At 42.2% G+C, this 22929-nt stretch overlaps 2 protein-coding genes across 5 annotated transcripts in view; one reads left to right on the top strand and one right to left on the bottom strand.

Moving 5' to 3' along the window:
* Positions 1-744: 744 nt before the first annotated feature.
* TMEM50A (transmembrane protein 50A) lies at positions 745-21709 on the top strand. 4 transcript variants are annotated; one of them, XM_049617776.1, is made up of 7 exons: positions 745-900; positions 2490-2595; positions 4547-4659; positions 7356-7423; positions 9202-9294; positions 12604-12664; positions 21175-21709. In XM_049617776.1, the coding sequence occupies exons 2-7, from the start codon at positions 2503-2505 to the stop codon at positions 21326-21328; spliced, it is 582 nt and encodes a 193-aa protein (XP_049473733.1). In that variant the 5' UTR covers positions 745-900; positions 2490-2502; the 3' UTR covers positions 21329-21709. The 4 variants fall into 4 exon arrangements, with proteins under 4 accessions (XP_049473733.1, XP_049473736.1, XP_049473735.1 ...); XM_049617779.1 differs by lacking the exon at positions 21175-21709 and adding an exon at positions 15682-18071 and having other exon boundaries at positions 748-900; XM_049617778.1 differs by lacking the exon at positions 21175-21709 and adding an exon at positions 18078-19723 and having other exon boundaries at positions 754-900.
* Positions 20257-22929, bottom strand: part of LOC125912937 (RH-like protein) — a 37636-nt gene continuing 34963 nt past the window's right edge. Inside the window, exon 10 of the mRNA XM_049617770.1 lies at positions 20257-20515. Within this exon, the coding sequence (XP_049473727.1) occupies positions 20489-20515 (27 nt within the window). The 3' untranslated portion in view covers positions 20257-20488. The remainder of the gene's footprint in view (positions 20516-22929) is intronic.

Raw genomic sequence — 22929 nt, 5'->3', positions numbered from 1 at the left:
GCCAAGCCCCAGACGAGGGTCAGCACGCGGATTTGGACTGCACAGTACACCACGCCCTCACCTGGGTGGTCCCTGCCTCCTGGGACTGACCCCGCCCCTTCTGGAGGCGGAGCTACAATGAGGGCCGGGTCAGGCACTGAGAAAATAAGACTCAAAAACCTAGAACTCGGGCATTCCTGGGTAGCTCACTGGGTTGAGCCTCTTCTTGATTTCGTCTCAGGTCTTGATTCTTGGGTTGTGGGTTCAAGTCCCCCATCCGGCTCAGTGCTGAGCAGGACACCTGCTTGGGATTCTCTCTCCCTCTCTCTCTCTCTGTTTGCCCCTTCCCCCACTCTCTCTCTAAAATAACCAAATAAAAAGAAAGAAACAAACACCCTCAACAACTTAAAGCTGGGGCGGGGGCTGCAAACCCAGAGCCACTCTTTGCCCCACGCGGACCGGCACTTTTTCCCGCCACCGCAGGCCTGAGATAACTGCAGGGCCCTCCGCAGCCCTCGAAAATTTACCACCTCACACAGGACAGATACAGGGCCCAACAGACGCCTCCCTTTTCGGAAAGCTGAAGACCAAGGGCGACTTTTCACACCTCTGCCGGGAAGGCATACTCAGGCTAGCCCACCCATCTTCGAAACGCCACGAGCGCCCGGAGCACCAGCCCCCTTTGGCGCAGGGCACTGGTTCCCGCCGGCCTCCGTCTGCCCTTTCCCCTCCCCCTCCGCGCCGCCCCCTCCGCCCCAGTCTCCGCATGCGCGACCGAGCCCCGGGGGGCGGTGCTGCTTCATCCGGGTACCCGGCGGCGGGTGGCTGTTTTGTTTTCTTGGCTGCAAACTAGGGGAAAGTGAGGCGGCCGCGCGCGGCGTGACACCTGGCTCGGGACTCACTGCACTGGCGGGGCTGGCCGTAAGTGCCGGGCGGGAGTGGGGGAGGGGGTCGCCGCCACAGGCCGGAGAGGGCTCGGGCCCGGGGCCGTCTGCCCGGCGGGTGCCGACCGAGTCATCGCCTCCACCCTCTGGGAGGCTGCGGGCTCGGGTTGTGCCTCCCTGGACCCTTCCCGGACGCTTCCTCCGTCCGGCTGCCGGACCGCGCCCCTCCCCGGGACGTCGCGGGGTCCCTGCGGCGTCTCCGTGGTCCCCTCCTTTAGGGTTGGAGAAACAGCCCCCGAAAGGGAGTGTCACCGGCGGGTTCACGCGGCAGGGGGTGGCCGCGCTAGAACGAGTTCCCACATCCTTCCAGCCCGTGTCCGCTGCGGACCGAGAATCCCGAGCCTGGGGGCGGGGTTTGTGCGGCAGTGTGACGGTAATAAACTTGAGAAAAGTGGACTCGGATGGGCTCGGGGCGGGGACATTGAGGCGAACCGAAACTAACACAAACTGGATTGCTCTTCCTCCCAGGGAAAAACAAAGGTGAATGGTCAAAACTGGGCTTGTCTTAAAAACATATTAGTATTGGTTACAATCTCAGTTTTTAATATTTAATGCTTAAAAGGGATGTTACGATTGGACTCATGGCTCTTTTTTAGAATGTCAAGTTTTTGGACAATCAGGATTGCTGGCTACAAGAGTAGTTGAACAGACGGGTTCAGAGTCGCTGTAGGAGTTTGGGTGTGTCTTGATAATTAGCAAGTTATACGTAATTCAGGCTTTTTCATGCTCTGAAATAGAGATAATCCGGATGGGTTTTAGGCCAGGTCTGCCTAGGTCTGCTCGCAGGAATGGTTTTATGTAATTTGTTAGGTCGGGATTCATCACAGCGGATGTTTTCGTGTCTGAATTAGTATTAACTTCAATTTTGTGCTTTCTTTTGGCTGGAAAACATCTGTTAGAATCAGAAACAGATATTAACATGAAATTGGTGTTCTTTACTGGAAGTGACACTAAAACAAAAGGTTGGAGAAGGAAAAAATAATGAAGTGAAAGGACGGGATGTGAGTAGAAGACCTGTAGGGCAGTGTTTAACTTCTTAATCTGAGTAGAAACACATGTCCTATGATAAAATGTGAAAATTTTACAAGTATTTTTGAAATAATAATTTACAAGTATTATTTGAAATAATACAAGTATTTTTTCATCTAACTGCATGCTTTACCTCAGCCAAAGTCTATCATTGTCTCTCCATTATGTTAGTGCCCCTGGATTGTAAATGTTAAAATCACATAATAACTTAGTTTGGAATTAAAATTAATCATCGTTATAAAATTTTTCAATATTTGGATACCCACCTTTGTTCCTAGTTCTTAAATATACCAAAACCATCTTTTAAATTAAAAAAATAATAAGCTAAATGAATCTAAATTTTGTTTTCCAAAGTTTTGATGTGGAAATTCATCAAAAATTAAATATTCTGAAGAAGCATATGTAGCCAAAATAAAGTCTTTCACTTTGATTCAGTTATCCCTGAACCGTTAATTATCTTCTAGGAACAGAAGTCATGTTTGAAGCAAGTAAATAGAAGTACTTTATTTAATTGATTTTTGTGTTTGTTTTTTTAAGTGACTTGAAAAAAATGTCTGGATTTCTAGAAGGCTTGAGATGCTCAGAATGCATTGACTGGGGGGAAAAGCGCAATACTATTGCTTCCATTGCTGCTGGTGTTCTAGTAAGTGTCATTGGTAATTTGGCCATTCGTTATTTTGTTTGTTTTTGTGTGTTTTGAATTCTGTAGGAGGTTTTTAAATATGTACTATTGATTTTATCTTTGACCACTAAATTTGTTTTAACAAATGTTGATGTTTTGTTTATGCGGGGGTTGAGTTATTCCATTTTAAGAGTTGACCTTATGGTTTGATATTGATTAGTAGAATGGTTGGTTTTCTTTAAATGCATAGTATATAAGACAGTAATGGTTTCTACATTTATTCATTATACGAGTAATGCCTCCTTTTTGTCAGTACATTAAGTAACCAGAAAGTGTTTAAGAAAGAAACAGGTCAAAACCAGTGGAGAGAGATGGTTACACTTTTTCATAATCCAGAGTTAACTTTCTTCTCAATCTCATTGAAAAACAAAAACCAAACAGGAAACTCATTAAAGTGTATTGCCGAGAAGTAATCTATAGGGTAAAATTTTTATTTACATTGCAAATCCCTCAAGGCATCTGATATTTGTGTTTTATGCTCTTATGTGGTCATGTGCTCTAAATAATGGATTTTAAATAAACAAACAAAAATCTAAGTTTAGGGACTCCTGGCTGGCTCAGTCAGTGGAGCATGTGACTGTTGGTCTCAGGGTTTAAGTTCGGGCCCCACACTGGGTGTTAAGATTACTTAAAAATAAATCTTGAAAAAAGAAAATCCGAGTTCAAATATCTCCTCTTTGCCTAGTCTCTGACATTTATAATTTATGAAAAATGATTACCCTATATTTTTCCAAAGTAACAGTAAAGTATAAAACTACTGTAGAGGGGCACCTGGCTGGCTTAGTCCGTAGAGCATGGGATTCTTGATCTCGGGGTTGTGAGTTCAAGCCCCACATTGGGCATAGAGATTACTTAAAAATAAAATCTTAAAAAAAAAAAAAAAAAAACTACTGTAGAAATTCTGCTCTTACAAACATCCAAAAAAAAAAAAAAACCTTTACATTTTAGTTTATGAAGAAAATATCTTGAATAAAAGCATTGAGATGAGGATAAAAAAATGAGAGGTACTCGGGCTAGCCGGTAAAAATGTCATTAATAGAGTATGGAGCTGTCTGTAACCTGATAAAAATAATTTGATCAGCCTAAATTAGTTATTTTTAAAGACTTGCCAGAAGATGGCAGTTCCCAGAGCTAACTGGGTCATGATTGGGAATGGGGGTAGGGTACGGTGTTATTTTCAAAACCTTCTCAGTTACTTACCAGAATTTGGTTAATATTTTACTCTTAAGTTTGTGGTTAGCTAATATTTGTGTAGTTTTTCCTTATGTATTGGCCCTTGATAATATCCAGAACCAAATTCAATTAAGATAAATGATAACTTCGTGTTTAAATTGAATTTAACCTCACACGTAAAAGCAACCATACACCGCACTATAATGCATCAAAAGGAAAAGTGAACTGCTGGCCCTTACCTATCTCACGACACCAAGAGGACAGCTCAAATGCTGCCAACAATCACTATTCCCCATACTGTTTTGAATAATTTTTTTTTGTCTTCAGTGATAACATCTTTCTGGAAGCTTATAACATCAGCAACAAGCTACTCCTTCTGTCGATTGGCATGTGAATCACTTTTTTCCTTTCTCCCGCCATGAGATTATTACAACTTATTTCCAGTTCACACAAGAAGATGACAGACTTTATTACAACAATATAAAATAATGACCAAAGTGGGCTTAGAAAAGAAGTTCGTGTTACATGGTAATTGCTGGCCGACTTAAGGGTATCAAATATTTCCTCAGGGGTTAAGCCACGTGCACATTATATGCGAGAAACTGCTGGAACATTTAAGAAAATCTTGAAATTCATCTGAAGGGGTCTCTTAGATACTTTGCTTTCTTTTTAGCTAGTAAGATAGGAAGTTACTGTAATTTCTCACTAGTGTCACATTTTTTGTGTGTGTCTGCTTTAGTTTTTTACAGGCTGGTGGATTATCATAGATGCAGCTGTCATTTACCCCACCATGGAAGAATTCAACCACTCGTACCACGCCTGTGGTGTCATAGCAACCATAGCCTTCCTCATGTAAGTGTCACTGTCCACACTACTTACGTAGATCGCCACAAAATAAAAATGTCTTACATGTAGCCGAGTAGAGTTCATATTTTTAAATGTCATCAACGTATTGGACATGGATTAAAAGTCAACTCGCAGAGGAGGACTTACAAAGAAAAGCAACCGTTCTCTTTCCTCTTCTCCCTTCCACCTCTCCTCTTCCACTCCCACCCCCAGCTTCTCTCCTCTCTCCTCTTCCTTCTGTACTGCTGATGTTTGTGACTTTACGTTTAGGTCAGAAACCGTGTCCTTTGTCTAAGCGTTTGTTTATTCACTCAGCCAACAAATATTCTTTAAGCTTTTAAGTTCCAGCCTCTGCTCTAGGTATAGGAAATACAGCAGTGAATAAAACAGGAGGAAATCCATGCACTTATGGAATTTATACTCAAATGAGCGAGGCAGAGAGTAACCAAGGAGAAATAAATTGTATATATAGCCTGTGAGATACCAGGAAGTGCTACAGAGAAGGCAGATAGATGTCAGCAAGGGTACAGAAATTTTCAGTAGAGTCAAGGAAGGCCTTATGAAGAAGGCGCTTTCATAGGAAAGACTTGAAGAAATGAAGGAGGTGATTGTGGGGCTATATGAGAGAGGATCATTCCAGTCCTATGGAATAGCAAGGACAGAGGCTCCATGGCCAGGAGACCAGGATGGCTGGAGTAAAGGGTCAAGGTCATAAAAGCCAGAGAAAACTGAGGAGACTAAAGAGGCATGAGAACAAAATGTGTTTCATGATTCTGCTCTTTTGCTGTTAAGAGCATTATTGGGCCAACTGGGGAACTTGAATGACGTCTGAAGAGGAGATGGTGGTCATGCATCATTGTTAGTATCCCAGTTTCGAGGCTTGTATTGTTCTCTGAAACTGTCTTGTTTGTAGGAAACACATACACATTTCTAGGGTGATGGAGCATCAGCTTGGCAACTTTCAAAATTTACTTGAACTGTACTTGACATCTTTTGTGTAAGTTTGAGATTATATGTGAAATTACTAATGCCAGAGAGCAAATGGAGATTGTTCATTTCAGAATGTGCCTGATAGTGGACACTGACATGGCAGGGGCGTGACTGTTTGACAGAGGGCCAGAAAGTTTATTGAGATGGCTCAGCAAGGAGAAAAATAAGAGCAAAGTACCACTAACCCAAGAACATCTGCATTTTTAAAAAACACTAAGCTTGTTTGGGGCGCCTGGGTGTCTCAGTAGGTTAAGCGTCCAACTTTGGCTCAGGTCACGATCTCATGGTTGGTAGGTTCGAGCCCCCCGTTGGGTTCTGTGCTGACAGCTCAAAGCCTGGAGACTGCTTCAGATTCTCCCTCTCTTTTTCTGTCCCTCACCTGCTTGTGCGCTATCTCTCTCTCTCTCTCTTTTCCTCTCTAAAAAATAAGTAAAACATTTTTAAAAATTTTTATTAAAAAAAATCCTATGCTTGTTTTAAAATGTATTTATTTTATGTACCAGATAATGTGGTTGATAATAGAGATCACTGAACATAATTATGAGTATTTTGATCATTTTAAAACTTAAATTTGAAAGAATAATTATGACTTCATATTATTATTTAAAAAATTAGGGTTCACATAGTCAACACATTTATTGGGCACCTGCTGTGTGCCAAGCCCTGTGCCAGGCACTGAGAATAAAAATGGGAAACAAGGTAGACACAGTCCTTGCCCTCATGAAGCTTACATTCTAGTGGTAGACACACACACACACACACACACACACACACACACACACACACATACACACATACACACACACGCACGAGTGGAGAGATATATAGGTATACACACAGATAATAGTGTGTATAAAATTTTATAACTTCTTAACTTGCTATATTGTTAACATTGTCCTGTGATGTTTAAATTTTGAACAATTACTTCTAAAGAAAGCCAGGTTATCTCGATTTAGAGTGGTTCTCTGTGAAAGTTAACGAAAGATTTCCTGTTTGGAACGTGTATCAGGGGCTAAAAAAAACCCCAACATTTTACCACTTGAATCCCTTTGATAATGTCTTCCGAGCAAAAAGCTGTTGTTTTGCTTGAAGTAGAATTATTTCTCCAAACATTGGACCTTAGTACAGAATTACCACCAAAAAAACCCCTGATTCCTAAGCCAATTTTAAGTACTTTGGGGTTGTCTAGGGACCATGCCCTCTCTGTTTTGTCAGCATGCATGTTACAGGTGGCGTTTGCACAAATGGAAAGCTAGATAGAACCAAAGCTAAAGATGGTTCCATGTTAGCAAGATCGTTTTGAGGATTTCACTCTCAAACTTTAACAAATGAGACATAATTTTGAAAATGTCGCTCTCAAATGTTAGTAAGCATCAGAATCACCTGAAGGACTTGTGAAAACTCAAATTGCTGGGCCCCTTGCCCAGAGTTTCTGCCTCAGTAAGTCTAGGGTGGGGCTGGGGAATTTTCTCTGTAATCAGTTCCCGGGTGATGTTAATTCTGCTGGTCTGGCGGCTGTCACCACTGCTTAGACGGTATCTGCTTCAAGGGACTTGCTTACGTTTACATGAGCCCATTGCTCAAGACTCATGAGGCCTCACCTTGCATTTGAGGCACTCTAGCTTATCGGCTCTGGTGATTTGATGTCGTGGGTAGTAGTTTCCTCTTGGAGTCAAAGACCGTGATATCTTGGCTTTATTTTATTCACACAGGATTAATGCAGTATCAAATGGACAAGTCCGAGGTGATAGTTACAGTGAAGGTTGCCTGGGTCAAACAGGTAAATAGGTGTAAACGACATCTTACCGTATACATCCTTAAAAGTGAGAATTCTACCTGGAAGGACCACTCGTCTAACCCCTTCACCTCAGAAATAGGATGGAGGCCTGTCTAGAACAGAGGCTATAGGTTTCAAGGCATAAGGTACAAGTCACATTTAATCGAAGTCGGCTGTATAGTATAGTGTGCACAGTCTTGAGTATATAACCCCATGCAATAATACGTACCATGGACGGTAAAAGACAATAGCTAATAAAAGAATCCATGTGCAAGATAGAACTTCTGGTACTTTAAGCTATACCATATAAATTATTTTCTTCTCTTTTTTGCCAGCCTTACTTGATTGGATTGGCATTTTTGAAATAGTTTAGAATCATAGTATTTGGGGTGTGTTTTGAAATACACAACATAAAATGTACCATCTTGACCATTTTTAAGTGTACAGTTCAGTAGTCGTGAACGCATTCACATCATTGTGTAACCAACGTCCAGAACTCTTTGCATCTTGCAGAACGGAGTAGAGTAATAGAATTTTGGTGCTTAGGTTCACCCACTCCCTTCCCTCCCCACTGAGACTCCTGGGCCGCGCACCCAAGGGAGGCCAAATTCAGCATGTGTGTGGGTCGGCTTCCTCGAGAGTCCAGTATACGCAAAGACATGGGGGGGCACATTTAGTAAGCACTTTAAATGGTAAACAAAATATTACATCCATACAAAAAGGAAACCTACAAATAAATACATTTAGGCAAAATTCAGGTGACTTTTTTTCTTTTTCTTTTTTTAATGAAACAGGAGAAGCTGCAGGAGTCAGCTCCGATCTACACTCTCAGACTCTCTGGTTCACTGTCTCTGCAGATGAACTTAAGTAGCAGAGATACAGGAGCCCTGACTGCCATAACCGTGAACTGTAAACGAACAGACAGATGTTAGCGGCCAGCGCTGATACTGCTAAGCCAGTGATAGCTAGAGCCAGGACTAGAATGTGGCCCTCGCATCTCTGACTAACGTTGGTTAGCTAGCACAGCTCGGGGGGCCAGAGTCCGTTGTATTTAATACCATATCTAAAACTGTCAGCTTATTATTTTCATAATTCTCTTATGTTTTGGAGATGAAATCAGAAAGTAAATACAGCATTCTATTTGCTTTGCTGTATGGAAGAGGGCAGTGTTTTTATTAAAATGTATTCGTGCCAATTAAAGTCATGTCAGTTCATCTAAGGGCTGTTTATTTTATAGCAAATCTTCATAAATATTATATAAATGTGATTTAAACCTTGTTTGTCCTCCTCTATTAACATAACTTTAATGTAGCTTTCCTAAGCACCAGTCACAGTAAGTTTGAATTTATTTTGCTGCCTGACTTACCTATTCATCTATCACTGAATATGAATTTTTTGCTCAGTACACACATGTTATTGCCTCAAAGTTCTCTTGGAGGAGTCTAAATTTTGGAGTACAATTTCTAAAAATATATGGAGAATGAGCCTGTAAATACGAAACATATTTTGTGAGATTTTTATAGGATGGTTGAAGAGTTTTTCTCAGTATTCATATTTAAGGAGATTAATTATAGGCACTTAGAATACAGACCAGCCAACAGGAAGAAGGCCAACGTCTGCACTGATGCAAGATACTCAGCACATCTTTCATTCTTATTTTAGATTTTAAATGGCAATGATACATTTTTTCTGTTTTGGTTTTTGCTTTCCTTTTGAAAAGTTGATTGAACTGACTGCTGCCACATGAGAAACAATTCTGGTAAAATGTTATTTCTTTTAAGGTGCTCGCATCTGGCTGTTCATTGGTTTCATGCTGGCCTTTGGATCTCTGATTGCATCTATGTGGATTCTCTTTGGAGGTTATGTTGCTAAAGGTAAGAGAAAATAGTTTACATTTTACTTCAGTGGATTACTGAAGTTGTGCATTAAAGTTGGTTATTTTATTTGTTTATTTTGAGAGAGAGTGAGCATGCACGGGGGAGGGGCAGAGAGCAAGGGAGAGAGAATCCCAAGCAGGCTCTGTGTTGTCAGCTTGGAGCCGGACCCAGGGCTCAGTCTCACAGACCATGAGATGTAAGATCATGACCTGAGTCGAAACCAAGAGTTGGACGCTTAACCGACTGAGCCACCTAGGCGCCTCAAAAGTTGGTTTTTTTATTTTTATTTATTTTTTTTTGTAAGTTTATTTATTCCGAGAGAGAGAGAGAGAGACAGAGAGACACAGAACAAGCTGGGGAGGGGCAGAGAGAGAGAAATACAGAGGATCCAAAGCGGGCTCTGTCCTGACAACAGAGAGCCCAATGTGGGGCTCGAACTCATGAACCAGAAGATCTTGACCTGGCCGAAGTTGGAGGCTTAACCGACTGAGCCACCCAGGCACTCCAGGTTATTTTAGAATAAAGCTTTATTTTTTTTTTTATCTAGATGGGTCAGCTACTAGCATTTATGCCTGGGAACTCCCTTCACCCTACCAGTATTTTGTTCGTTTGGTATGTTTTTGGTATTCCTTTCTTCTGGTTTTTTTTTTTCCTTCGAATAGAGCCTAGAAGTAATGGGACACAGCTCCAAACCTTGCTTCTCGTTGGCTTCCAAAAACCTCAAAAGCAGAATATATATGTTCTCAAGCTATTTGGCAAGTTTTGACTTGATGAATGATACCTATGCAAAGCTCTAACATCCTATAATTAAAATTTATTGAGGTTAGCCTCCCTGGTACTATGACATCATCTCCTTCTAGATAGAAAGTAAATGAGCACTTAATGTGCAAGTATCAGGCCACTTTAAAGCAAGGCCTACAGGAAAAGGCCTGCTCTTAGATCCCTGGTTGAAATTTCACCTTGAGGGACCCCGGAAAAATACGAAAATCCCTTAATGTTCCAGGTAAAATTGACTATGCTTCTCACAGTAAAAATATGGTATTAATGATTTGCAAAAACTGGACCAGCAGAGATCTAAACTAGCCCATATTTTAACCCTTTATTTCTTTGAACAAAATGTAATTCTTGGATGAAAATCGTGGGTTTCCTGAATTTTTAGGAAGATCTTTTAAGTCTTATAGACAGGAATGATAGTCTTTTTTAAATATGTATGTTTTTTGTTGCTCATGTAAGTTATCACTCAAACCATGTTACCAAAAATGTAGAAAAGAAAAAAAACAAGTATAGCAGACTATAATAACGTACTGCTCTGAAATGTTTTGGTGTGTTTCCTTTGGTCTCTTCTTTTGTGTTTTTGTGTAGTTATAATCATACTATAAAGTTTCGAACACAGGTTTCTGCATTTTACGTGATAACTTAAGTAGTTCTCTTGCTGCTACAAAATCTTTTATCACCATATTTTAAAAACAAAAATGTTACTTTTTTATCTGAATTCCATAATACTTGTTTATTGTAGAATACTGAAAACATAAAAGAGCTCAAAGAAGTAAATAATATTATTTGTAATTCTTCTTTCCTGGATATAGCTGTTATTAATACAGAGCCCCTTTTTGTAGGAAAGTGTTTATCTCCTAGAGTTTTTAGTGATTTTTTTTTTCCTAAAGGCTTCTGGAGTCAAGTTATGCTTTGAGAATTATTATCAGGAGATGTGTAATTTTATAAGTTGCCTTTCTGTAGGATCTTTATGAGCCATTGTTACCACTAATATGGAATATTTAATGTGGCCCTGTAGTAGTGAAGGCCTATGCAAACCAGCTGTTACGGTAATCAGATTAAGTTAAAACTATTCTGAGAAAAAGTTGATAATTTATCTATTCATCACACCTTGGCTCCAGTAGTAGAAACTTAGGAGAATTTCAGCTTCAGTCTGGGATAAATTGGAACAAATGTTCCCCTGGCAGTCACTAGTGGCTACTCTGTCCCTCCAAATGTTTAGGCCAAAAACTGGGTGATTAAGGCCTGTCAAAGATGATACCTCTTGTTCTCTCTCACCCCACATCAGTCCATCAGCAAATCCTATTGATTCTGCTGTTAAAATATATCCTGAATCCCACCACTTTATTTTTATGGATTTTATTTTTAAGTGATCTCTACACCCAGTGTAGGGCTTGAACCCACCACCCCGAGAAGAAGAGTTGCACGCTCTACTGACTGAGCCGGCCAGGCGCCCCCTGAATCCCACCACTTTTTGCCATCTCCATTACTGCCACCCTCATTCAATCCCTTGTAGTCTCTTGTCCGACTTCCTGAAATAGCTTCCGCTTTGGTCTCTGTTTCTCCCCTTACCCTTTTACTCTCCCATCCCCTCAACACAGCAGCCAGAGGAATCCTCTTAAAATATGTCAGCTCATGTTACTTTTCTGCTCAGACCCTCCATTGGCTTCTCATCTCCCTCAGAATGAAAACCAGAGCCCTCACCATGACTGCAGAGCCCTATAGGATCTTCACGCACACGCACGCACACCCAGTTCGCCCCTCGTACTTTTCTGATCTGTCTCCTGCTTTTCTCTCTTTTGCACACATGACCATTCCTCTCATGTGCCCGTATGTTCCCACCTCCAGGTGTTTGTGCCCTCTATTCTGCTGCTTCTGCATGGTCCCTACCCTCACATCCCCCCTGACCTTATGCCAGTGTCACCTTCTTGTGAGCTCTTCCTGGCCACCTGTATAAAATACCATCATTCGAGGGGCAGCTGGGGGCACCTGGGTGGCTCAGTTGGTTAAGTGTCCAACTCTTGATTTCAGCTCTACTCCTGATCTCACAGTTTGTGGGATCAAGCCCCACATCGGGCTCTGTGTGGACAGCAGGGAGCCTGCTTGGGATTCTCTCTCTCCCTCTCACTCTGCCCCTCCCCCACTCATGTGCTCTCTCCCTCTCAAAATAAAAAAAATAAACATTTTTTTTAAATGTCATCATTCACTACACTTCTGTTACCTTTTCCCACTTCATTTGTTTCTCCTTATTTTCTACATTGTTTAGCTTCATGAAGATGAAAAATATTTTGCCTGTTTTATTTACTGCCACATTCTCAGCACATAACGGTGCTGAACATAATATGCATTTGCTAAATATTTGTTAATTGAAGGAATCACTTACTAAACCAGTGCTAGACTCTGTCACACGTATTACATCATTTAATAAATATTCAAACCAACCATGGTTACTAGAAAATTTAATTATGTAAGGCAGGAAAACCGCTGTTCACCAGTATATCAGAAACTAAATGTTTGCCACTATTTTTACAGAAAAAGCCATTGTATATCCTGGAATTGCTGTATTTTTCCAAAATGCCTTCATCTTTTTTGGGTAAGTTTCTTTTGCATTCTTCATCCTATTTCCTTAATTCTTTTTTTATAATTGTTTCTTTTAAGTCACTTACTATATTTAGTTGCTTAAATTTACCCTGTCCAGTGCCCCTCCCCCATGCTATGTCGTAACATGTAAAGAATGAGGCCGAGAAAGATATTTTAATACGTGAGTTGGTTCGTTGCCAACCTTGGGAACATACACTGGTTTTTTAAACTGCAACCATGTCCCCTTTAATGAAGAACTATGATTTGTGTAGATTTAGTTACGTAACACTGACTATGTTCATTTTATTTTATTCTTTATTATTTGCCTATGTTTCTTTTCTTTAAAAAGAGTGTTTACATTCTTTTTTTTCCAATAAAAAAAAATATATATATATATAATAGAATTTAGAATAGAATTTAGTGATTCATCACTTCCATATAACACCCAGTGCTCATCCTGACAGGTGCCCTCCTTAATAACCCATCACCCATTTAGCCCATCCCCCCACCCAACACCCCTCCAGCAACCCTCAGTTTGTTCTCTGTATTTAAGAGTCTCTTATGGTTTGTCTCCCTCTCTGTTGTAACATTATTTTTGCTTCCCTTACCTTATGTTTATCTGTTTTGTATCTTACAGTCCTCATGTGAGTGAAGTCATGATATTTGTCTTTCTCTGACTCATTTCGCTTAGCATAAAACCCTCCAGTTCCATCCGCGTAGTTGCCAATGGCAAAATTTCATTCTTTTTGATTGCCGAGTAATACTCCATTGTATCTGTATATATACCACATCTTCTTTCTCCATTCATCAGGACGATGTTCATGTTAAATCTGTATCTCTAACAGTTGCTTTCAGTGAAAGCCTGCTTAAAACCCTTTCTCCTTACAATTTTGTTTCCGAGTGCATTTTATAGTTCTTTCTATCCTTGGTGTTACTAGAACTTATGCATGAGATTTGAGGTGTGGAGAAGTCCTAACATTCTTTATCCTTCTGATGCAATGACAAATTAAAAGATTAAAAAATCCCCTAAAAAGGGACACCTGGGTGGCTCAGTCGGTTGAGTGACTGACTTCAGCTCAGGTCATGATCTCACAGCTCGTGAGCTCGAGCCCTGTGTCGGGTTCTGTGCTGACTGCTCAGAGTCTGGAGCCTGCTTCGGATTCTGTGTCTCCCTCTCTCTCTGCCCCTAACCCACTCGCATTCTCTCTGTCTCTCTCAAAAATAAATAAACATTTAAAAAATTTTTTAAAAATCCCCTAAAAACCTTAATACGTTTATCAATAATCTTCTTCAGTGTTCACTCTTTAGGGAAACTAAGGGTCTGCCCTTTTCCCTGCCCTTAGCCTCCCCAACCCCAGCCCCACCACAGCTTCTCTTTATCTTCTGCATCAGGGATTCTTAACCATCATACCATGAGTAGGGATCTGAAGATGGGGAACCACCAGACATTTGTATATGCAAGACACTGGTGTTTCAGCTTGTTTCTGGGAAGAGATCTATGGCTTTCACCAGATATTCAAAGAAGTCCCTAATCAAAAAAAGGTTCAAACACTACTGTATGTTGTAGGATAGTCCATGGTCAGACTTTCCTTCTCTGCTCCTTCCTACCCACCCCCCCAAAAGGGGAAATCGGAGCCCCGTATCTACTTGAACCACTCGTGAAATGCTAATTGTTGCCATTCAGTAACATTCAGCAGTGATATTCAGACTTCTTCCTTCACCAGGAATTCTTGGAATTTTATAAAATCAGTTTGGAAATAAGACAAATGTGAACTTAGGGACGCCTGAATGGCTCAGTTCATTGAGAATCAGACTTCAGCTCAGGTCATGATCTCGCAGTTCATGATTGGAGCCCCTCTCTGCTGTCATCATAGAGCCCACTTCGGATCCTCTGTCCCCCTCTCCCTGCCCCTCCCCTGCTGGTTCTCCCTCCTTCCCCCCCCCTCAATAAATTAACCTTAAAAAAAAAAAGTGTGAACTTAGGAGTGGCAAGAGGCACAACATCTTTGGGTCATTCTTATAAAACTAGTGGAGAAAACCCAAAGAATTTAAACAACAATAACAAAAAGTTAAGCCACTGATTTTATGTGGAAAATAATAATGACCAAAGTTCATTGAGCAATTATTATGCACGAGGCACCTTTCTTTTTTTTTTTTAATGTTTATTTCTGAGACAGAGACAGAGCATGAGCGGGGGAGGAAGAAAGAGAGAGAGAGACACACACACAGAATCCAAAGCAGGCTCCCGGCTCTGAGCTGTCAGCACAGAGCCTGATGCGGGGCTCAAACTCCCAGACTGTGAGATCATGACCTGAGGCGAAGTTGGTCGCTCAACCGACTGAGCCACCCAGGTGCCCCATGAGGCACCTTTCTTAGTGTTTTACCTGTATGCTCTCAGCCAATCCCCGGCACAGCTCTGGAGGACACCCCGTCATCCCCATGTTATATGTGAGAACAAGCACAGAGAAGGTAGGCTCCTTGTCTGAGATCGTCCGGCTAGAACTGAGGCTGACTCGAGTTCAGGCTCCAGCTCTACTGGGATGATGACATTTGAAATCTGGGGTGAATTCAGTTGGCGTTTTCTCCTTTTGCTGTCCGCAACGGGTTGTTTAGTGTTAGTTCTGTTTCCCTCCTCCCCCGTCCTTTTTTTAGAGTGTAACACTAGACTTCAAAAACGCAGCATGAGTAAACCTCATTCCTCAACGTATGAAATAAAATTTGAGGACGTTTGTTATTTTGTAGGGTAGTGTAGCATGCTTATGAGAAAGACAGGGTTGATAGGATTTCTTGTCATTTCAAGCCGCGGTGCTGAGTCTTGGGCATCTGTAAGGAAGGACCAAGCACCCTGAGCTCGCTACTCCCGTATGTCCCCAGGGGTAGAGGTGCCCCGAGAACTAAGTACCCCACAACTTCAGCCAAAGGAAGGTAGCGTAAGGGTGCGTAAGAAAAGCTTCCTAGGGAGGGGATTTACTGAGAACCAGCCAGGGAGGGGCAAACAGCAGCCTTCTTTATCATTATTTACTCTGGCAGTGATAAAGGATGAAACAGGTTCCACGCTGAGATGCTGCTGGTGGCAGAGAAGTCACTCTGTCACAGCACGGAGGAACAGAGGATTGAGGGGGAAGATTTTCGGGAAATGTGTATCTCTTCCAATGAGAGAAGAAACACTAAGTTCATACGGCAGTTTTCATATGTCACAAAACCTCGGAAACCAGTCATCGACTCGTCCCAAATTACGATAAATTCCTTTTATATGCAACAAGTTTGGTTAGTTTCTCATTTGGTCCTGTTGTCCCTATGAAGTCTGAAAAGGAATTCGGGTTTTTGAAAATACTGTAAGCAAAGTGAAATCAAATTCAGCAAATAGGCACTGCTACTAGGATAGTTGTAGCTGATTGCCTACCATTCTGATTCGTAACAGAACAATACTCAGCAACAGCTGAGAAGTTACGGTTTCAGAAATCAGACACAGATGTCAGTACCAAAGGTGACCATCTGACAGTGTAGGAGGGACTGGCTTTTGCCCAAGAAACTCTTCAGATTACAATTTACATCTGTTGGGTAGTATTCTGAAGTGTGTCGCACTCAGGCTCTCTGGAGGGTGGAGGCCTCCCTCATCCTAACCAGAAGATAGAGACCAGATCGCTTTTTGGAGCATTTAGGAAATCCTTTATAAAGAGAAATTAACATACTTGCGAGAGTGTATAGACCGTTTCCTGGTTGCATTTTTGTTTTCATCAAAAGACGCTTGAGTGTTTATTTTTCTAAGGGTAAACTGATCATTAGGATTGTAGGCTTAACCTTAAGTATACACTGGTAACTGGGAAGCAGATGAGAAAACAAAATGAAAACCTCCATATGCCACTGGCGTCTGCTTCCTTCTTCAGTTTCGCCCTCACGCTGGCCCCCCACATCCAAGGCCCAGTGAACCTGCCTCTGAATTGTCTTAAACTTGTTCCCTTGTTGTCCGTTTCTCCTGTTCGGTCACCACCATCCCGTCCTGAGCAGTTCACATCCCTGATTGGCTCCTCCCTTGAATCCAGTTTTCCTGTGTCACTTTTCCTTCTAAAAACATGGCTCCAATCCTGTCATTTCCCTTGTTAAAATTTTTCAAAACTTGGAGCTGTCTCCAGAAGAACTCCACACTAGCGGCCATCCCGCAAGATTCTGTCCACAGTTGTGTCTTGTTTATCCTGTACGGTATTTTCTGTTTTATTGAGCCGACGGTTCAGAATCAAGAGATTTTTACATCAAAATCTGAATTTTTGGCTTTTCTTCAAAAACTGGAAGATCTGACGATCCTGAGCCTCGCATGGCAACCATCAGCTGGAGGCGAATAGTTGTTCCTTTCAAGTAGGGGACGCAGCTCAGCATAACCCCATTTCAGAAATCGGCCGAGAGGGGGGTCAGTTGCCCCCTGGAGTAGAGCGCACAGGCTGGCGCTGCCCTCTTGACTCACTTAAGAGTCGGAAAGCCCCTGTGGGCAGTTTGCCACCCTGGTCAATTGGCTTACCAAATCCTGGCCACCTCCATTCCCTCTCTTTCTTACCCCTTAAGCTCTAATCTAGCTGTACTGGACTCTTCCTGTTCTGCACCTCGGACACCTTTATGTGTATCTACAGATCTAGACCTAGACAGGTATCTTCTTATGTGTGTAATTGCCCTCTTGCCCCTCTGAAGTAGAAACCTTGAAGAGAGCTGTAGATCGCTCCCCCCCCAAACCCTGGATTGTACGTTCTGTGTGTGCGTGTTCCTGACGCCACGGTCTCCTGGGCTTTTCCTCCTGGTCTCTTCCCGAGGCCCCGTGGGCTTTTCTTCCTCTTTGCCTTTTGATCTACTGTTTCCTCTCCTGAAACCTCCTCCTTCATCAAACTAGCTTGTCCCTGCAAATCTCCCATTCAGACTCCTGCTTGCCCCTCAAAGCCCATCTCAAATATTACTGCCCCTGTGACTCCTTTTCTAACACATTCAGGCTGAATAAATTCTATAGGCTTCTGTGCTCCCTCGACACGTGGTATAAATACCTCCTCCCCCTTCCTCACCTCTCTCGCCATTACCACGCTGTGTCATCAAGAACGTGAACAACTTGGGGGCAGGGACCCTGCATCTTGCTCATCTTTGTAGCCCTAGTGTCTAACACATCTACACCCAAGAAAGGTTTGTGGATTGAATATGATAGTATGGTTACCTACTAAACTCTGGTTAACTTTTTAAGGGTGACCTACGTCTTCAGCCCCTGGAAGCTAAGGCAGTGGTGGAGTTGGTGGGTAACCGCACATGATCAGTGTCTATTCTGATACGTTCCATGGCTTTTTTCATACGACTCGGCAGTTCTTTGTTGCCAATTTCCCACCATTTTCCAAATCTCACATACTCATTTTCGCCCCAAACTCAACTAGGTGTGATGTTTCTGATTTCATTTGCAGGGGACTGGTTTTTAAGTTTGGCCGCACTGAAGACTTATGGCAGTGAAAACCTCCGATTTACTTCTGCGCAGCAGCCCTGCATGGGTTTTTTACTTCTCACTCCCAGTTTTTTGTAATGCCATTTTCTAAGCTCATTTTTGAGTGTGGTCTCAGCTTCGATTTGTGTAATACTAAAATCATGAGAACTTCCTGTGTAAGCAACAAAAATCGATTGTGGTAAGCATCGGATTTACTTATAAAATGTTGAAAATATGCCACATGAGTAACTTTAATTAAGTCTTATCATGGTATAACTTGTAAAAACCAATTACGGAAGAAATTACGGATACATCTCGTATGAGCATTTGTCATATCTAAGGTCCAAAACTGTGATTCAAGTGCTCTGAAGATTTAATGTGTCTGTGTAAATGTGGCTTCTTCTGTGTCAGATGTTAAATAAGATATAAACATTTTCATGTTTTTAAATCTACACGGTGGCCAGAATTCTTTCTTGCTATGCTTTGTGTTTGGTTTCTACAGTTTTGCCAAAAATTCTGCAAACATTTCAGCGTCAGTAGCCACTGAGGGTCTCCCAAGGGGGAGTGAACCTGTCGGAAGAGAAGCTCCCGATTTCAGCCACGAGGCTGCTCAGAAGTGTCCCTTCAGTACCACTGATGGGGGAGGCAGGGGTTGGCAGTCAGTCACTCAGCGATGACACATGGTCCTGGCGGGACGCCGACAGTTCGCATCCACCATTGAAGGAAAGAGGAAGAGGATAGAGACTTGACACTAGGCTTTACTCTGGCAACAGGATTTTATGTTGTTGGTTTGACAGTCATTTGGATTCCAAGTTTCATCGTATCTCTGTACTGAACCACCAACCTCAAGATAGACCCAGCAAGGTCAATTATAATTACAAACATTAACTACCGCGAATTCTCGTAGTCTGTTTCTCTTTGGAACCCTATTATCTGTCAGGCTCTTCCTGAATCTTGGCAAAATGGGAATCTTTTTTTAAAGATTTACTATGGGATACATCTAAAGATAACTATGGGATCCATGCTCTTCAGAACTACAGCTCGAAATGTTTTCTTTCATAAAACTTGCTACAGTTAGTCCTTCGTGAAACACAAAATACCTCTTAGATGATTTAAATTTGTGGTACTCTTTTCCCTACCAGCCACGTGGTCTTCTAGCACATATGGTCTGGAATATTGCCTGGGCATCCACACACACTCAAAGAAATGGCCGTGTTGTTGCCATCCCACAGCCAATCATTCACGGTGGGTTTTTAGAGAACTGGAGGGCACCTTAGAAGTTGAAGGTCCACCTTCTCTTTTTACGGATGGAGGAGTCAGACGGTGGAAACTTAAATTTCTCAAGGTCGTACATAGAACTAGTTTTGAAATCTTGAGTCGGTGTACCTCCACAATGGACCACAACATCTTCTCCTGTGCTCGGGGAATAAGAACTACTTTGTGAAACTGCTGGACTAGAAACACAGTGTCCACATTATAGGGCTAAATATAAGTGAATTCTTAATTTTTCCCTGTTTTATATCATCTGCTCTGCCGATGTAGACAAGAGTTCACTGGGTAGCACAACACACTTCGTGGAGCATGAGAAAGAATCTTAAGAATTGTCAATAAAATTGAACCCAATACTGGGACGCCTGGGTGCTTCAGTCAGTTGAGCATCCGACTCTTGATTTTTGACTTGGGTCATGAGCTCATAGCTCATGACATAAAGCCCTGTGTCAGGCTCTATGCTGACAGCGCAGAGCCTGCTTGCTTGGGATTCTCTTTCCCTCTCACTCTGCCCCTCCCCAGCTCACACATGTGCACACGCTCTCTTTTTCAAAATAAATAAACATTAAAAAATTCAACCAATGAAATAAAGTTAAATGTGTATGTTTAAAACAAAAAGTTGAACCAATATCTTAATTATGTGTCTGCACCCAAGAAAATATTGATAGCATCATCTTTAAGGAAACCAAACATTTAGGGGCGCCTGGGTGGCTCAGTCGGTTGGGCGTCCGACTTCAGCTCAGGTCGTGATCTTGTGGTCCATGAGTTCGAGCCCCGCGTCGGGCTCTGTGCGGACAGCTCGGAGCCTGGAGCCTGCTTCCGATTCTGTGTCTCCCTCTCTCTGGCCCTCCCCCCACTCTCACTCTCTCTCTCAAAAATAAATAAACGTTAAATTAAAAAAAAAAGGAAACCAAACATTTATTTTAAGCTATTATGAAATGACCATTTAAACAAATGTTTAATCTTTTTTTAAATATCGCATTTATCTCTGACCTTGTCTCATTGTATGTAATTAGGGAGACTTCACTGTAAAGAGTGTCTGTTGTACACACAAAAAGGGTGAATAACAACGAAAGGAGGTGGTCTCGATTTCAGACAGGACTTCTGCTTCTTGGATGCTTTTGCTTAAAATCCAACAGCCAAATGAGGAAACTGTAAAAGCAAAGCAAACAGATGAGCCCTTAGACTTTTGAAATGTGGACACATACTGAGTCTGGTCTTTGGAAACTTCTATTTGGACCAAAATGCTGTCTCATCACAAAGATCTTAGAAGGTCTTTCATAAAATCTGAATTGGAAGAGCTCTTCGATAGACCTTCATTCTCAGAGCTCTTTGCACAAGTCGTGGATACACGGTGATCGGCTTTTGTTTGAATGTCTCCAGTGATGGAGGACACAGTACCGTACAAAGCAATTCATTCCGTTTTGCAGACAAGTTCAACTTGTTCGGCATTTACACAGCATTGCCCACTGGGCCTACTTAAATTCTTTGGAGAAGCATAGAAAAACATCGTTTTCTTTTTCTCCGTGACAGTCTTTGAAGTATTTGAAGATTGTCTTTAGGTCCCCTTTGGGTGTTCTCTTCTGCAAGCTGAAAATACCAGGTTGTTTGGTTGTGCCGTGTCACGCCCACCAGACATCACTGCGTGTTGAGTAACCTGGATCACAGAATTCTAGAACAGGAAATCCGAGGAGCTAACATTTATGGGGCGTTTTTTTTTATGGATCCGTGTGCTGTCGTTTCCCACACGGTATCTCCTTTAAATCCTACAACAATCTAGCGAGATACTGCTATCACTCTCTCCATTTCAGAGATGAGGGCACTGAAGCTCGGAGAGACCCCAGGACAAGAGGTGGTGGAACCCAGATCTGCCTCCAGAATGTGGAATTTGAGCCCATTTTACAAACGAAGAAACCGCCCCAGAAAAGGAAAGTGACTTGCCTGAAGGCACTAGCCTGCCACTGAGGGAGCTAGGACTTGAATTCAGATCCACCTTCCAGAACAATGCTCTTTTTCAGGGGCCTCTCCAGGAGAGAAGTCAGTTGGCAGGCTCCTAATCTGTTTTCCTACTTTGCTCTAAAAACCGCCTCTCCTCATTTTTGTTGAACAAGCATTTGTTGGATCCTTACTGTGTGTCTAGAACATTTATTTTAATCGGAAGCTGGGGTGATACCCGTGCGACAAGGCTAGGTTTCGAGAATTTTACAAAACAGCAGGAGGAACTCATAACACATTCTGAGGTATTTTCATGCTAAATCAGTGGTGGTGTTTGTATTTCTTGGCAATGAAATCATGTTAAAAATAAGCTGCAAATACTTGTTCAGAAGCCAGTGGATGATCTTCGGCATACTTGCACTCGTTTCAGAATCCATTCTACAAGCTTAAACTTAACTTTACTCGACTCTCAAACATTATCTGTACCATTTCCCCACTGAAACTTCTGGGAGCTTCCAGCTGCCTGAAGGGTAAGTCAAGTGGCTCTAGCCTACCTTTCATCCTTCCCTTCACCAACTCTCTGCTGAGCCAGATGGCCTCATGCTTCTCCTGTTCCCCTTGCTTGCAGTGTCTTTCACTTCCTGTCACTTACCCAAATCCAACACAACTCCAAGCTCCATTTTCCCTGACCTCCCCAGACTCAGGATCCTACCCCTCCTCTCCTTCTTCCAGCAGCTACTGCCAGGATCACGAACTCCGTTCTGAACAGAGCTATGCACCTAGAAAGATCCAGTCCCTCCAAGGGCTGAAAGCCCTAGTTTCTCTGAGATGCCCTCCTCCCCCACAGTACCCAGAACAGGGGCTTGCCTGCGGCAGACTCACAACAAAGCTATTTTCTGCAGAAAGGTTAACTGTGGGATTAATTTGAATAAGTGGATGTCAGTGAGTCCTTGTGCTTTGGAAAGCACAAAATAAAATCCATGGGTTATTGAAATTAAAAGTTGAAGGAAGGAATTTACTCTCTTAGTGAAGGCACAAGCCAATGAAATCTTGTGTTATGAACTGAATTTTTGTAAATCAGCATCTGAGTTAGGATTATTGTCATCTACAGGAAGACAGGGGATTAGTATATGCAGTTTCTTGAGACCTAGAACTGTATTTTGTTTAGATTCGTCTCCCTGGCTCTCCACCCAAGAGCTCTGTCATAGATCAGGTAATACTTTAAATGGAATTAATTAGTGAATAAATGATCAATTAGTAATAGAACCATCCGAGGATGAGATGGGGGACCTCTGGGGAATAGCGAGTACCCCAACCCCCAAACCTCCAGGCATGGTCTGGGCAACCAGCAGAGGAATGTCCCTTCCAACTCCCAGGAGTCTGGTTCCCTGAAGTGCATTAGGAGATTCAATAATGTTTAAAATCCTTTTTGGATGGTTTACAAAAAAAAAAAAAAAAAAAAAAATCACCCCTTGGATTTATCAGCTTTGGAAGTTTGAATTCTTGCCTCTTTAATGGAGGCTTTTCAAATGAAAGCTGTGTTATACCGCTGAGTAAATGGCTCTACTCAGCTGTAAGAAACTAAATCAGAATAGCGGGGCGAGAAGTGACTGTCCTCCAGCAACTGCCCA

The sequence above is a fragment of the Panthera uncia genome, assembly GCF_023721935.1.
Source record: "Panthera uncia isolate 11264 chromosome C1 unlocalized genomic scaffold, Puncia_PCG_1.0 HiC_scaffold_4, whole genome shotgun sequence".
In the NCBI taxonomy this organism is placed as follows: domain Eukaryota; kingdom Metazoa; phylum Chordata; class Mammalia; order Carnivora; family Felidae; genus Panthera; species Panthera uncia.
This window is presented reverse-complemented; position numbering and strand designations above follow the sequence as displayed.

Coding starts and splice junctions, on each gene's coding strand:
- TMEM50A (XM_049617776.1), top strand. CDS start 2,503: ATGTCTGGATTTCTAGAAGGCTTGAGATGCTCAGAATGCATTGACTGG. Junction 7,424..9,201: donor AGGTTGCCTGGGTCAAACAG/GTAAATAGGTGT, acceptor ATTTCTTTTAAG/GTGCTCGCATCTGGCTGTTC. Junction 12,665..21,174: donor AATGCCTTCATCTTTTTTGG/GTAAGTTTCTTT, acceptor TCTCCATTTCAG/AGATGAGGGCACTGAAGCTC.